Source organism: Malaclemys terrapin, chromosome 2, assembly GCF_027887155.1.
Source record: "Malaclemys terrapin pileata isolate rMalTer1 chromosome 2, rMalTer1.hap1, whole genome shotgun sequence".
Taxonomy (NCBI): domain Eukaryota; kingdom Metazoa; phylum Chordata; order Testudines; family Emydidae; genus Malaclemys; species Malaclemys terrapin.
Genome location: NC_071506.1, coordinates 33,032,805 through 33,049,426, shown reverse-complemented (window position 1 = coordinate 33,049,426; position 16,622 = coordinate 33,032,805). Strand labels below are relative to the sequence as shown.

The 16,622-nt window shown below is 39.3% G+C and overlaps 1 protein-coding gene across 1 annotated transcript in view; it reads right to left on the bottom strand.

Moving 5' to 3' along the window:
• ANGPT1 (angiopoietin 1) overlaps positions 1–16,622 on the bottom strand; it is a 200,633-nt gene that overhangs the window by 49,527 nt on the left and 134,484 nt on the right. Inside the window, exons 6-7 of the mRNA XM_054017080.1 lie at positions 14,853–14,954; positions 1,512–1,678 (exon numbers count right to left, since the gene is read on the bottom strand). Coding sequence (XP_053873055.1) covers positions 1,512–1,678; positions 14,853–14,954 — 269 coding nt within the window. The remainder of the gene's footprint in view (positions 1–1,511; positions 1,679–14,852; positions 14,955–16,622) is intronic.

Genomic DNA, 16,622 nt, shown 5'->3' with positions numbered 1-16,622 from the left:
AGGGTGTGACTAGCTGTGCACACCAAAGTGCTGCTCTGTACTTCCCCCATGCAGACACTGTGGGAACAAATTAAAAGGTTTGCATTAATGTAGTTGTATGTGAAGAGGACTTCATTAATGCAAACTAGGAACCTTTTAGTTCATGTGCACATGGGGGGCAGCAGACCACATTGATGTGCACTGCAATTCACATGCCCATGGTCTGAACTTTGGGGCAGTGTAACTAACCCATATGGAGACCATGGTAGGAGTGGGGTTCTTATAATAATAACTAATGGAGCTATCCCATCTCCTAGAACTGGAAGGGACCTTGAAAGGTCATTGAGTCCAGCCCCCTGCTTTCATTAGCAGGACCAAGTACTGATTTTTGCCCTAGATCCCCAAGTGGCCCCCTCAAGGATTGAACTCATAACCCTGGGTTTAGCAGGCCAATGCTCAAACCACTGAGCTATCCCTCCCCCCCCCCATACTGGGGTTTAGGAGAGGAGCTTGTATTAAAGAGAAAGGGAACTGTGCTATAGAGCATGACAAATCACCTATTGCTGAGCACAGGCACTCCCAAGGTAACCAGTATCTCACTGAATTTACTAACACTATACTAGCTCTTCCATTGGTTGTTAAGGGTTAAGATACCATAACCCTTAAGTACCAACATTCCCAGAAAAATAAAGAACTTGGCTTGGTCTGCAGACATTTTAGGCTTAGAAAAGATGTGAAGGATGAAATCATTGGGGCCAGCACAGTCTAGATTAAGTTGTGTGGGCACAGCTGATTTTGGATATGTTAAAAAATGTGGTGAGTTTTAAATGGGTCTGTTGGATTGTGAAATCAGGGTGTCATCCTAGTTTGGTTCCTCCCTCTTAGGGATATGAGAAATTGAATCTTGAAGTCTTAGAAATAAATCACAAGAATGGACAGGGATCTGGGAGCTATAGTCCTGTTTAGACAGCCTGTGGAAAAGTTCACACTGTTAATACGAGGAGTAGAATGAGCCTTACAAACTAAGGGTCACACAAACTGGAACCTGAAAGGCCTGTTCACAGGGGTTGGCAATGAATGGTTGCCAATTTATTTAGAAGTTCAAGTAAAATCTCAGTGCCCTCCCCTTCCAGGGACTTCCAGAGTCCAGAAACCCCCAACTTTACCTTTGCAGACTTCTGGGGTAGAGGCAAGGGCCTAACACCTACCAACAATAGACCCTCTCCCCAGACTCCTCAAGGGGAGGTTGCTGGTTGTTCTCCTTAGCAAGATTTTCAGTGTGGCTGCCAGATAAGGGCCACTGCTCACCAAATGCTAACAAATTTCAGAGTGTCCTGACTCTTGTGCCATACAGTTTGTTGTCACACATAATTTCTGTCTCAACTTCCATCTCTGGAAAATTGCATTTCTAGTTTATATTTGTATGCTTAATTTAAAAGTTGGATGCAACTTAATATTACACTTATTTCACTTGCAAACAGTGACAAGATCTAGCACCCAATAGCAACAACAGAACATCAATAAGTGCTTACCTGTAATTCTGCTTTTCATTTCCTATATGAAATCTGTCATATTGTGAATATGCCCGATTTCCTTCCCAGTCCATTAACTCAATTCTTAGAGAATACTGCCTCTGACTGGTTATTGCAAAGATAAACTCATTCCCCAGCCAATGTTCACCAGATGGGCTACCAAAACCCTAGAAAAAAGTTGGTAAAATAACTGAATTTAATTATTTTTCTTAATGTTGGTGTAATATTTGTACTGTAATAAAATTATCATTACATTTTTCTTATATACGCTAAGGGCAAGTTAATTAACCTTCCTATGCCTCAATTTTCCCATCTGTATAATGGATCGATTAATACATACCTTGCAAGGACATTGTGTGGTTTAAAATTAGTTGATGTCTTCAGGTACAAAATCACTTTAAAGGACAAAGTAGTATGTTATTTCCTTTGTCTGCTACTGAAATATTAGACAACTATAATATGCTCCACATTGGCCTATACCTAGGGATCATTCAGACACTGAAGACAGCAGATATTTTGCAGCCCATTTATTAAGTGGTGCCATGGGACTACATGCACCTAAATTTGGCACTGTCTTCCAATTAACTTGGGGTTGGAATTCATGCAGTTGCTTTCAATCTAAAAGCCTTCAATGGTTTGGGATCTAGATTGTCTCTTTTGTCATAACATATTGCTTTAACTGAGAACAGCAGAGGAGTTCAAGCTGGAGCCTTCTCATATAAATGAAGGACAAGTGCTGGGCAGGATGTTCTCTGAGCTGGTCCTTGGTTTTGGTACTCACCCATATCACCCTTGGCCTACCAGAGTCCAGATTTGTTAACTTCTGAACCTACATCACAGGCCATCATTTCTCAGACTACTGGGGAGGGGGGGGGGGATACGATGTGGGTTCATCAACAGTCCTTTTGTATTACTTTGTGTTTCAACCTAAAGGTTGATGCTCAGACCACAGCATGTGGGGCTATACATTTATTTCATAAATATGAAGAAATAACTAATAAATAAGAGGTGGTTGCTAGTGCTATTCACCTTCCACATATTCAGATTATCTTATTTCTTTCTAACTAAACTGAATAACTGTACAAAATATAGACTAAAGTGAAGAGTATAGCTAATTTTCCCAATTAATTGTGGTTTAAGTATTATGTGTGGTATTTCTGTGCCACATGTTACTCTGTTCTTTGATATTTGACACCACTCCGTGACTTCCAATGCTATTTAAATTAGGCAACAGTTTGTAATTAATTGTGTACATTTGAGATCTTAGTTTCACCATTTTACCCTTAAAACAATAAAAGCGAGGTACAGTGACACAGTTCTCATTCAGCCAGTGACGAACAAACCTGAGAAGGTTTGTGTTCAGGCTCAGTTCAGATAATCACATGCTTGTCTCATGCTTATCCGAACCTCTTGAGTTGGGAAAATGGAAATGGAACTCTAATGGCTCTCTCACAATGATATGCCAGAAAGGGCTTATGAATGATCCTTGCTAAAATTCCTCCACCAAATAGAATGGAGGGCTGGATGATTTTCTTGCCTCTGATAAAGTTCACTTCCTACTGCTAAATTGACCGTGCCAGAGATTCCTACCCTGGGCTCAGAAACACACTGTTTTGTTTCTGGAATGGACCAGACAGCATCAAATCTCAGGCATTTTCATAGACCATTTTTCAAAGGAAGTTATTATCCCCTTAGCCCCTAAGTCTTCAACAGATCTTCCTTCCCCGCACCCAGTTTCAAAGGATGAATTGAACAATATGCTCCGCTATCAACAGCCTCAGTATACTTTTCCAGAAACTGTATTTATTGCACAATGAGGAAACATGAATAGATTTCCCTGATACTGGGGATTTATAATTGACTAATTGGGAACAATTTTGAGATTTTTTTTTTTCTGCAATACTGGCAGCAAATGGTTGTGCGCTGAGTGTTATTTTAGTCACTCCTGCTTCCGATCCTAGAAAGAAATACTGCAGGAACAGCCTCTTTCTCTATACTGCTACAGTCTGGTTCCAGTCCTAGCTGCTGTCTAGGGGTGAAATCCTGGCTCCACTGAAGTCAGTGGCAAAACTCCCATGGACTCCAATTGAATCCAAAGATGTTCCAAAACCAAACTCCTAAAGAAAAATAAACCTATCTGAATAGTTCAGAAGCTTAAAAGGATTGAGATGGGGCCTAAAAGATATGTCAATGTTCTGGGAATGCAGGGAGGGATTTCTGATTATTCCCAAACTGGATCACCTATCACTAATTACAGCATGTTATAAAACGCTTTCAGCAACACTCACTTTCTTTTAAAATCTACCAGTACCCATTTGCTATTTGAGCAGAAAGACTGAGCCAACTGGTATTATAGGCTAATTGAGACTGGCCCAGGAGTATCAGAAAGAAATTTGCTCAGGTTGAACCTTGGGATTCTGAACTCTTGCCTCAATGGAGATCAAGTAATGATGGGGATGAAGTGCTTAGTCTTTAAGAAAAAAAGTCCAGTAGTCTACAGTCAGTCTTACAGATGGAATAAGTAGAATGACATAGTGATCTTAAAGAAGACTGTTATCTCTCTTTCCTCAACCACCCCACATATCATCTCTCACGAAGTCCTCCCCGTTAATAATTCCAAAATCTGTCTCTTTCCCACATTCCTCCTGCTAAAACTACTAAGTGCCAGTCATTGCTTGCCTTGATTACTGTAACCTTCTAATTACTACTGCCCAACTTTCTGGCCTCTCTCCTCCCAATACTCAAGCCTGTCCATAGTGCTATGCTGCAGAGATGTTCCTTAACTAGTGCTTCGACCACACTATTGGCACATATATTTTACCAAATAAAATACAAGCTTCTTCCCCTTATTTGCATAATTGCAGTCCCACCCACTTCTGTCATATTCTCCTTTATGCTGCTCTTAGTCCTCTCTCCTTACTTCTCTTTCCTACCCTCCTTCTCACTCTCTTGGCTTTTTCCCTTCTAGCTCCTACACGTGGGACATTATCCCAGTTCTAGGAATTCAGGAGTTGCCATACGGAATCAGACTAGTGGTTCATCTTCATTAGTGTCTTGTCTCAACAGTGGCCAGCACCACCTGCTTCAGAGGGAGATGCAGTAAACTCTGCAGTGCACAGTTATGGAGCAGCCTTCCCACAAGCAATGTTTCTTTCTAACCCCACTAGTTAGTGATTGATTTATGCCTTGCAACATTAGGGTTTATCCAAAACATTTGTATTTTTGTTTCTTTGTTATCCTTGCTTTTGTTCACTGAGCACACACTTTATCCTCCTCTGAGCTCTCTTTGGAACAGACCACTTCAGGAAATCCCTTTTCCCTTTTGCTCATAATTAATAACCATAAGACGTGATTTGTTCTGAACCGTTGCTCTATTTTGTAACTTATGTTTGTGTGTCTTGTCTTATCTTATTTAGGTTGTAGCCTTTTCAGGACCTGGAACATGTCCCTTTTTTATATTCTGGATCTGTATAAACACAAGGCACCATAAAGTTGTTTTGTAATAAAAGAACCTTGGAGTTATGAACACCAGAGTTACAAACTGACCAGTCAACCACACACCTCATTTGGAACTGGAAGTACCCAATCAGGCAGCAGCAGAGACAAACAGACACAAAAATATAGTACAGTGCTGTGTAAAACCCAAACTAATAAAAGAATAAAGGGAAGTTTTAAAAAAAAGATTTGACAAGGTAAGGAAACTGTTTCTATGCTTGTCTCATTTAAATTAAGATGGCTAAATGAAGCATTTTCTTTCTGTTCTGCATAGAAAAGTTACAAAGCTGTATTAAGTCAATGTACTTTTGGAAGAACAGCCATAGCATTTTGTTCAGAGTTACAAACACTTCAGAGTTAAGAACAACCTCCATTCCCGAGGTGTTCGAACTCAGAGGTTCTACTGTAATTCTTCACATTCCCAGTATGAAAGGATTTACATTTCCTTCTCTCCTCTCATGTTGGACATCAGATTGGAATGAAAATCTATTGCTCAGTGGTTTGCTCTCCTGACCAGAGGAAATTAAGTTGCAATAGAAGTTAATGGAAGGGCAAAAGAGGAAAAAAGAGAAGAAAGAGGTGATGGAATTAGTTTTCAGAATCTGAATCCTATTCGAAAGACATATAGTAATTTATTACTGACAGTTAGATTAGAAATCTCAGGATCATTCAAATTATCAGTTGTGTTACTGAGCCTGATCTGCCTAATATTTTTGATCTATTAGAGAAGGTCTTCTTGAAGCCATGCTGAATAAGATAGGTTCACTTCATACAAGACCTTTCTCTTGGAAATTTAAATAATCTATAAAGTCCATAAATCCTAACTAATTAAACCATCATAATAAATACTGGGTGTGATGGATGGGGTTTTCTTGGGAATTAAACTGTCTGCTGTTTTGCATTTCTTTTGTACAGCAAAGCATTATGCAGCTAGGGAAGCAAATAGAAGGCAAAGATTCTCTTTGGAAGCATGACGTGCATATCGATCAAGATGTAGGGTTAGAATTCTTGCATGGCACATTTGAAAACCTTGGGCTTTGGTGTGTGGAGCAAAAATGTGATATTGCCAAGTCCAAGCATTTAAAAACCACGATTCAGGCCCCCAAAACCATGGGATTGGCTTAAAAATCACAAGACTTTAACTAAATAGTAAATGTCAGATTCTTTTTATTTGCCTACTAAGTTTTGAATTTTCAGAGTGCACTCAGGTCACATTTTCAAGTTATTCTCTGCAATCATGAGAAATTATTACTTATCTTTTTTAGATGAAAACTGAGTCTCACCTAATAAGTTAACTCCAGGGAATGTGGAAACACACAAAAATCATGCGAGTTGGCAACACTGCAAGTTGCTGTGAAATATATAGTAACAATAGTATTTGAATTGCTCTTTACCATTTTATGTGCTGATAACCTATCTAATTGATCAAAGTGTAAACATTTCTTATCCATTCAAATTAACATAGAGATCTCTAAGTCACAGATACAGGATAGAAATGACCTTATTTGGCAATGCCCACTTTCACCTGTCCCACACTGTTGTTTATTATTTCAGCATCAGTGAATCAGTATTTCTGGTGCTGAAATGTCACATATGGAAGCTTTACATGTGAGAAAAGATTGTATTTTAGGAAAAGTTACTCCCAGTTCAGTGAAAGGAAAGGGCTCATGAATGAGTGCCAGGTTAATGAATATTCACCCTATTGAGGGGAAGCAGGCGATACTTTTTGAGACGTTTTTGGTTTTCATTAGATAGCTCTTATACATGTGTTAGTAAAATGAGTTTGTTTGTCTCTATAGTGTAGAAATGATATGATCCAATACTCCCTGTAATTATTTGCACACCATTGCATATATTTGAGTAAAAAAAAGTTTGTGACTACTGTCCTATATCAGAGCAAATACTATAGATTCTGATATACTGCACAACTGCTTTGTAAAAAGCAATAATAATAATTAATAATTCACTGCAGCTCTGATCCATAAAACATTTTTACTAGGAATCAGAGGCAATATTATATAATATTTACACCAGTTAACAAATACCACCCAAGGTCTGTCTTGTTTCACCTCTGATTGCACTGTGATTAATAGAGTCAAAATAACAAAAGATGTCAGCAGTACAAAGAAACTGAATTCAAGTCTACTTTTAAAAGTGACTTTCAGAATTCACAAAGCTGACGTTTATTCAAAAATAATAAGTATGGTGCAAAAGAGTTTTATTAGCTTTGGCAAAATCTGTAGGGGTATTCTACTTGAATCATGTTACTCCAAGTTCATTAAACAATTATCTCTCTTGCTTTATTTATTTTGCCTGATAATGCTCGTAGGAAGCTTTGACTTTTTATAGACAAAACAAAAATTGAAACCAGACACAGTCAGTATATCCTGTGGGTTCATCTCCTGTCACACAACTCACTGAAGAAAACATCTAATAATTCAGTGTTTTACAGCGGGGATGTCTTCCCAGAAGCCATAAAGAATAATCAGCTCCGTGTGCCTTAGCTGAGAATACGGAATGGACTTTGAATGTTTGTGAAAATTATTTTAGGATAAGGTCAGTAGACTTCTCCATTTCCAATACATTGTGTTATGCACAACATTCTTCTTATTGAAAACTATGTTCTGGTCTGTAGTTGTATCTTTAATGTCCTTCACAGCACCAAAGATCAGATATTTTGATAAAACAGTTTGTTAAAGTAATAGGGTGATATATTTTTTGGGTGTTCAGAGTTAAAAATTGTAATTTACCTTCTAGAATGACTAAAATGAGACTGGAAAGTCAGTTGCAGCTCCAAATGCAGAACTGAATACCGTGATTTAAGCACGGGGGGGTTGCTAGGTAGCAACAACTTTTTATGTTAAGTGGATTAATCAAAACTTAAATTCCCCACTTCCCATACAAAGCCTGGGCAAACACAATTTATGCTGGGGTCATAAGGACAGAATCCAGATTTGAAGTACAGATCTTCAACAACTGCTACTTCTGCCTATGTGATGGAATATTAGCTGCTGACCCTCCGAGATCCCTATGTGACATCTACTGACCCTTCGCCAGGTCTGCATTAAATGCTACCTTCCATACTGCTTAACTGGAATGGACACAGAGCTCACTTCCACTATAAGGTGCTGAGGTTCCTACAGAAGGCTACTCTGTTCATACCCTTTCCTAGATACTACTGGATTTCTGTAGAAGGGAGAGCTCTGTATGGGCTCTCTGTAAGTGTGTGTGTGGAGAGTGGAAAAAAAGGCAAACTGGGCTTGCTGCTTTAGCCAGCTTGTTACTTTGTTGTCAGAAAATAGTTTAGTTGTAAAATAACATTATGATCTGTTGTTTAGCCTGTTTCTTTAACCAAAAAGTAATCCAATCAATATCGGCAGTGCTCCAGTAAGGAGCGGGAGCTACATTAAGGTGATGTATGAATCATTATGTCATTAAACAAAATTTATTAGAAGCATAACATGTAAGGAATACTTAATAGTTTGCTTTATCCAACAGCTAACAGTTTTTTCTGTAAATGAACTTTTCCTGTTCTTTCTGATTTGAAAAGACCACCACATGGGTGTTGTTAACATACGTTAATAGTGTCATATTGAAATATTGTAGGCAGAGTAGACACATGAATATATAGCCACATATCAACACAATTCCTGAAACAGATGTTATCCAGTAAAATTTGTGCAGGGAGGACAGTACTAGATAGGATTTTAAAGCATAATTAAAGCATGACTGAGTTCAAACAAAAAAATATATGTAACTTTCCATTCAGTAGCAAAAATATACTATAAATTAAGGAAACAAATGTATTTTGCTTCCAGTGTAGCAGAAATCTTCCTTGGTACTTGATTCAAAAGATATGAATCTGTGATATGTGCCAGCTAGGGGGATTTGGGCCTGATCCAAAGCCTAGTGAAGTCAAATAGGCTTTGAATCCGTCCTTTAGATCAAGCTATAAAAAGTCATGCTTTAATTCCAGAGGTCCCAGGTTCATACTCTGGTGATAACTAAGATAAGTCACCATAAAAAGCTCTCACCCACCTACTTTCATACCATACCTATTATCACTGGGCACTACAAATCCTACTGGATTCTCTCCTCAGGACGAGAAATGAGAACATGCTTTCTCTTTCTATTACACCCACTGAATGCGACAAGTATCTGAGTAATCACTTCAGTTAAAAAGACAAATGTTTATTTAGTAAGTGGTATGTCACACAATTCTTTATCGAGGAGGGGTTGATTTCCATAAAAGGCTATATTCAGAGAATATCTGATCCACATTCCAGGAACTAAAACTCATTTCCTAAAACCCACGTTATTTAGTAAATACTTGAAAGAAATGGGTCACTTCTACGTCTTATACCCCATTTGCTGAACATAAATACATTTTCTAACACATAAATGATTTATAATGCCTCCAGCATGAGAAATTTGAGCATATATATTAATATATACTACTTATAAAGTTGCAGCATAGTGTTTTTTTCCTCATTTATCCTTAGCTCACTACCATCATCTTATTGATTTTAACATGGTTTTCAAAAACCCTGCCTCATTTTCTTCAAGTACAGAACCAAGACTGTTTTGCCCCACACCCCATTCATCTCTGTAAGAACCCCCCCTTTTCCCAGACTCCAATCTCACCCCCAAACCCCTCACTTTGCAGGCAGGATGCAGGCTAAATCACTCAAGTGCTGCTAGCCTTTCAATGCCTGTCCCACAAATCTTCCACAAAGGACACTCAAGTTCTCCCATGATTTATTAGGAAAATAATTCCAGCGGTCTCAGCACATAGTCCAATGGGCTAAGCCTCCAGACACATGCAGGCAAGAGTGAAAACGGTGAGGACACAGCAAAGTGGCTTTGCCATGGGAATGCTTGCCCCTGCCTTGGCTAACCTGGGTGCTGAGACCTAGGTGCTAACCTGGGTGCTGAGATGCCAGGTTAACTCTGCAATATCATTTAGCCTCAGTGTCTCCTCAAGTGGCACTTCCCCAGTCACTTTCCCCTTCTCCAAATCCTTCCATCTTCTTTCCCCTCTTCTCAAATTCCCTTCATAGCTGCCTCCCCGTGTCTGGTGGTTCCCACATGTCCTAGACAGGCCCCTACTGCTCTGCACACTCTCAAAGCCTACAGGGCTGGGGCTCAGGCTGGAAGGACCCAAGCCAGGGGGAGATGTGCCCTCCTTGTGACTGTGTCACCAGTCGATACACCCAGATCTGGGGATTGTATTTGGGCACACGTGCATAAAATTTGTGAACAATTTGCTTCTTTTGGATGTACCTGCTACTTCCTCTAGCTCATTTTTTGGGGAAAGAGAGAAAATATAGTAACTCAAACCAAAACAAATGGAAAAATCCCTGATTTTCATAAAATGGTAAAGTTAACAGATGGCTGTAAAGTTCAGTCTCCAGCTGTCCTGCAGGTATGTATGTGTCTGTGTCCCACACACAAAGTATATTAGGCTCGCTAACTTCAGACTCCTATCAGAACTAAGGGTCTGATCCTGCAAAGTGCTGAGTGCAACTCCCATTGACATCAACAGCATCAGCTTGTGATTCCATAATAACAGTTATTCCTAGTTTAGACAAAGCTTCCTGGTCTCCCATATAGCCTAAGACATCAGTGCTCCGAGATCTACACTGGCTGTCCATTGGTTTCCAGATGGAATTTAAAGTGTTGGCTATGACTAGCCTCTGACTAGCCTACCTGAGTGACCGCCTCTCTCCTGGCCAAACTGGCACATTTGTGATCAATGCCACAAGCTAGATCACCCTCATTATAAAAAAAGAGGGGGCTGCTGATGTGTCTTCTCCATGAGGGCTTGAGGACTCTGGAATTTGCTCTGCCCCCTGGGTCTGAAATAGGCAGAAGTGGGTGACTTTCCAGGCATGCTACAAAACACATTTGTTTGATAGGGCTTTGGGAGAGGGCTGAGGGTGTGATCTTTGAACCTGGAAGAGGATGGAAAGAAGATTTTTGTAGATGGCAGGCCAGCCAAGTTCCTATTAAAATAGCCATACTGGGTCAGACCAACGGTCCATCTAGCCCAGTGTCTTGCCTTCTGACAGTGGCCATTCCCAGATGCTTCAGAAGGAATGAACACAACCAGGCAATTTTGAATGATCCATCCTCTGTTGTCCAGTCTCAACTTCTAGCAGTTGAAGGTTTAGGGGCACCCACAGCATGGGGTTGTGTCCCTGACCATTGTGGCTAACAGCCATTGATAGACCAGTCCTTCGTGAACTTATCTAATTATTTTTTTAACCCAATTTTTTGGCCTTCGCAACATCCCATGACAATGAGTTCCACAGGTTGACAGTGCGTTTTGTGAAGAAGTACTTCCTTTTGTTTGTTTTAAATCTGCAGCCTATTAATTTCATTGGGAGACCCCTAGTTCTTATGTTATGTGAAGGAGTAAAAAAACACTTCCCTTTTCCACACCATTTGAAATTGTATGACCTCTATCATATCCCCTCTCAGTTGTCTCTTCTCTAAGCTGAACAGTCCCAGTCTTTTTAATCTCTCCTCATATGGAAGCTGTTTCATACCCCTAATCATTTTTGTTGCCCTTTTCTGAACCTTTTCAAATTCCAATATATCTTTTCTGAGATGGGGTGACCAGATCTGCATGCTTATGTGAGTCTCTTCCAAGCACTTACGGCAGTGGCGGTGAGGGTCACAATCAGGAATCGCATTACAACAGAAGTGGCAGAGCTTGAAATCCAGAGAGCATGGCATATCTCCAGTACCGGTACCCTGACTGGGTGCCAGACCCACACAAACAACAACAGCAAATATTTTTACACTATTCAACTAGCTAACTAACTACTAAAACTACACTAACTATACAATGGGCACTACTTACAGGTTTGACTAAAGACTTGCAGAAGCAAGGAAAGGGAGCTCTAGCAGCTATCACGGGCAGTAGGAAGGAACTCAGAGGGGTAGGGGGTGGCTTTGCCCATTATGCCTGCATGCTGTGCTTAAGGCACCAGAGAGTGCTTGTGCTTTCCTGAGTGGTACTGCTAATGGAAAAACTCTCTGACAACCATGCACTGGAATACACATACACCTGAAGTGGAATGGACATGTGCAATCACTCAAAGAACCACCATGGATTTATATAGTGGTATCATGATATTTTCTGTTTTATTATCTATGCCTTTCCTAACATTCTATTCACTTTTCTGACTGCTGCTACACACTAGTGGCTGTTTTCAGAGAACTATTCACAATGACTCTACAATTTTTTTCTTGAGTGGTAACAGCTAATTTATACCTCGTCACTTTGTATGTATAGCTGGGATTATCTTTTCCAATGTGCATTACTTTGCACTTCTCAATATTGAATTTCAGCTGCCATTTTGTTGCCCGGTCACTCAATTTAGTGAGATCCCTTTGTAACCCTTTGCTGTCAGTTTTGGGCTTAGCTAGCTTGAATAATTTTGTATTGTCTACAATTTTGTCACCTCACTGTTCACCCCTTTTCCAGATCATTTATGAAAATGTTAAACAGCACAGGTTCTAGTACAGATCCTGGGGGACACTGCTATTTACCTCTGAAAACTGAACATAAGAACGGCCATACTGGGTCAGATCAAAGCTCCATCTAGCCCAGTATCCTGTCTTCTGACAGTGGCCAATGCCAGGTGCCCCAGAGGGAATGAAGAGAACAGGTAATCACCAAGTGATCCATCCCCTTTCGCCCATTCCCCGCTTCTGGCAAACAACTGACCCATTATCCCTACTGTTTGTGTCCTATCTTTTAACCAGTTACTGATCCATGAAAGGACCTTCCCTCTTAGTCCACGGCTGCTTAATTTTCTTATGAGCTTTTGGTGGGGACATTCTCAAAGGCTTTCTCCAAGTCCAATACACTATATTGTCCATATGCTTGTGGACATCCTCAAAGAATTCTAATGTATTGGTGAGGCATGCTTTTCCTTTACAAAAGCTGTGTTGACTCTTCCCCAACAAATTGTGTTCATCTATGTGTCTGATAATTCTGTTCTTTACTATAATTTCACCCAATTTGCTATTACTGAAGTTAGGTTTACCAACCTGTAATTGCCAGGATTGCCTCTGGAGCCTTTTCAAAAATCGGCATTACATTAGCTATCCTCCAGTCATCTGGCATGGAGGCTGATTTAAGCAATAAGTTACACACCACAGTTAGTAGTTCTGCAGTTTCATATATGAGTTCCTTCAGAACTCTTGGGTGAATACCATCTGGTCCTATTGTCATATTACTGTTTAATTTATCAATTTGTTCCAAAACCTCCTGTATTGGCACCTCAATCTGGGACAGTTCCTCCAATTTGTCACCTAAAAAGAATGACTTGGGTTTGGGGATCTCCCCCTCATTCTCTGCAGTGAAGATTAATGCAAATAATGCATTCAGATTCTTCACAAGGTCCCTCACCAAAGGCTCTTAAGCAAAGTAATCTGTCATGGGATAAGAGGGAACGTCCTCTCATGGATTGGTAACTGATTAAAAGATAGGAAACGCAGGGTAGGAATAAATGGGCAGTTTTCAGAATGGAGAGAGGTAAATAGTGGTGTCCCACTGGAGTCTGTACTGGGATGAGTCCTATTCAACATATTCATAAATGATCTGGGGAAAGGTGGCAAAATGAAGTTAATAGGTAGCAGGTTTAAAACAAAAAGGAAGTATTTTTTTCACAGAATGCACAGTCAACCTGTGGAACTCCTTGCCAGAGGATGTTGTGAAGGCCAAGACAATAACAGGGTTCAAAAAAGAACTGGATAACTTCATGGAGGATAGGTCCATCAATGGCTATTAGCCAGGATGGGCAGGGATGGTGTCCCTAGCCTCTGTTTGCGAGAAGCTGGGAATGGTTGATGGGATGGATCACTTGATGATTATCTGTTCTGTTCATTCCCTCTGGGGCTCTTGGGATTGGCCACTGTCAAAAGACAGGCTACTGGGCTAGATGGACCTTTGGTCTGACCCAGTATGGCCATTCTTATGTTCACAATGGTCCTGTCTCCCTTAAGTGCTCAGTCAGTACCTTGATCATCCAGTGGCCCCACTGACTGTTTTTTTAAGTTCATCCTGCTTCTCATGTACTTCATTTTTTGCTTTTAGTTTTTGTATCTTGTGTTGCTCTTTTCTTTCTTGGCCTGCCTTATTATACTTTTACACTTGATTCTTTATACTCCTTTCTATTTTCTTCACTAAGATTTGACTTCCAATTTTTAAAGGGTGACTTTTTGCCTTTAACTGCCTTTTTTACTCTGATGTTTAGCCACTGTAGCATTTTTTTTTGATCCTCTTACTGTTGTTGTTTTTTAATTTCGGGTATACATTTAGTTTGAGCCTCTATTATGGTGTTTCTAAAAAGTCTCCATGCAGTTTTCAGGCATTTCAGCCTTGTGACTGTTCCTTTTAATTTCCGTTTAATGACTTTTCTCATTTTAGTATAGTTCCCCTTTTTGAAATTAAATACTACTTTGATAGGTTTCTTTGGCATTTCCCACCTACAAGGATGTTAAATTTAATTACAATGCGGTTGCTATTACCAAGCGGTTCAGCTCATCTCTTGGACCAGATCCTATGCTCCACTTAGGACTAAATGAAGAATTGCCTCTCCCCTTGTAGGCTCCAGGACAAGCTGCTCCACGAAGAAGTCATTTAATGTGTCTAGAAATTTTCTCTCTGCATCCTGTCCTGAGGTTACATTTACCCAGTCAATACCCCTAATTACTTAATGCTGCCAGGGTTATACTGTAATGTTAATTGAGTGTTAGGGCACATAGAGCTTAAAATCTAATGGTTCAAGCGATTACTTTTCTAACTGTGTGTAAATTCTTCACCCTTACCATTTTGTATTCTTTCCAGCTTTTTTGAAAATCCAGACTCCCATCTTCTCGGTGTTGTATTACTGTCCATCCTCCTCCTGTGATCTCCATATTACAAAATACCTAGGTAATAATGAAAATAATTATACTAGTTTCAAATTTATGTCCACTCAAAAAAAAAAAAAGACAACTTTCCTTAATAGTCTTCCAACATTAGTACTTTTTCAGTTTATCAAGTATTACCTAGTGTAGCACAGTGTTACACAGGATAGGAAGAAATTATCATAAATACTTGCAGGAAAATGAGATACAGTGAAGCCAACATATAGAATAGATGATACATTATTTATAGGTGCTTTTATATCTTATTTAAATTCTGGTTGTAGCCACAATATACCGGGCAGTGTCCCAACACAGATAGTGACATAATCGTTGCCCCAAAGAGTTTGCAATCTAAGAAGACAAGCAATATACAAAAGGTACAGATAAAGTGGAGAGACTAAGAATGGGGCCATGTGGGACTGTCCCTGGAGAATGTATGACCAGTACTGAAATTGTAGGACAGCATCCTACCATGATTTCACAATAAAGCTCTCATTAAGTTCCATATTTACATATAGAGACAGCAATGTGGCCTTTAAAGTTTTGCTGACAAATTAACTTTAGAATATTATCTCTTACAAAGTATATCCTTAAATATAACAAGACAATGCACATAATAATCACGACGGATATTTTGTGTTTTATGTATATACAGTAGTGCTTATAAATAACACAACTTTCACAAAGAATGCATCCTGTTGTGCATCCTTTCATTTTTCCTGGAATACTGCAAGGAAAGGTTAAAACCGTCATTATTATTATTTCTACTTTTCTGTTCCATCATTTTAACACTATTACTTGAAGCAATTTCCCCATTATTTTCATTATCAGATATATTTTCCCTATTGCCACTGTGATTGTTCCAGGTTTTCATTTCTGTGCTCTTTAACAAAGCTACATTTGCCTATGAAATAAGGTGTGCATTTATACAGAGAGTTGAAGAATTTTGATCAATCAGCCTAGTATTTTGTGATCACATCCATCAGCATGGACAATGTTGGCCAGTAATTTAATGTTTTTCTTTGCTCTATCAATTGATGGTCATTATCTGGATCCTTTAAATAAAAATTCTTATACATCAGTCAACCAAAGAAAAATAGTTCATCCTCAGGCAAATCAGTTCCATGCTTTTCACTCTAAGCTGTATTGTTCATATTGATGCTCTGTGATTGCTTCATTGTTTGACTTTTCTAGGTCCCCTTGCACACGTAGGAGGAAAGGAGAATGTTGACCACTGCAGACACGTGAACCAGATTCAGAATAACAACTAAAGAAACATGATTTGTTAGACAAACATTTTGGCTCTAGTTCTCCTTCAGCAAAGATACTGCAAGTCAAACCATTTATCTACAGGATTTAGTTTTCTTAGACTTAGTCTGATTTTCGGTGAGAATTTCTAACTGATGGATGTACCTTATTCAAAATTCAAGTCTAGATCCCAGAAATCCAGTGTTCATTTTTCTAATGCATTAAGCCCTTATGTCTTGAGTGTTAATATTTTAATATGGAAAAAGACACGTAATATATGATTTTCCTGTAATAGAAAGCCTTATAAAACAAGTTTTCATGTTCCTTGAGTGCTGTAGCATATTAAAAAGAGGGGTTGTATAGTGACAGAGGGATTTACAGCACCTAATTATGCATTAGCCATCGTTGCGTGGTCTGGCACTTTCTATGGTGGTGGATGTG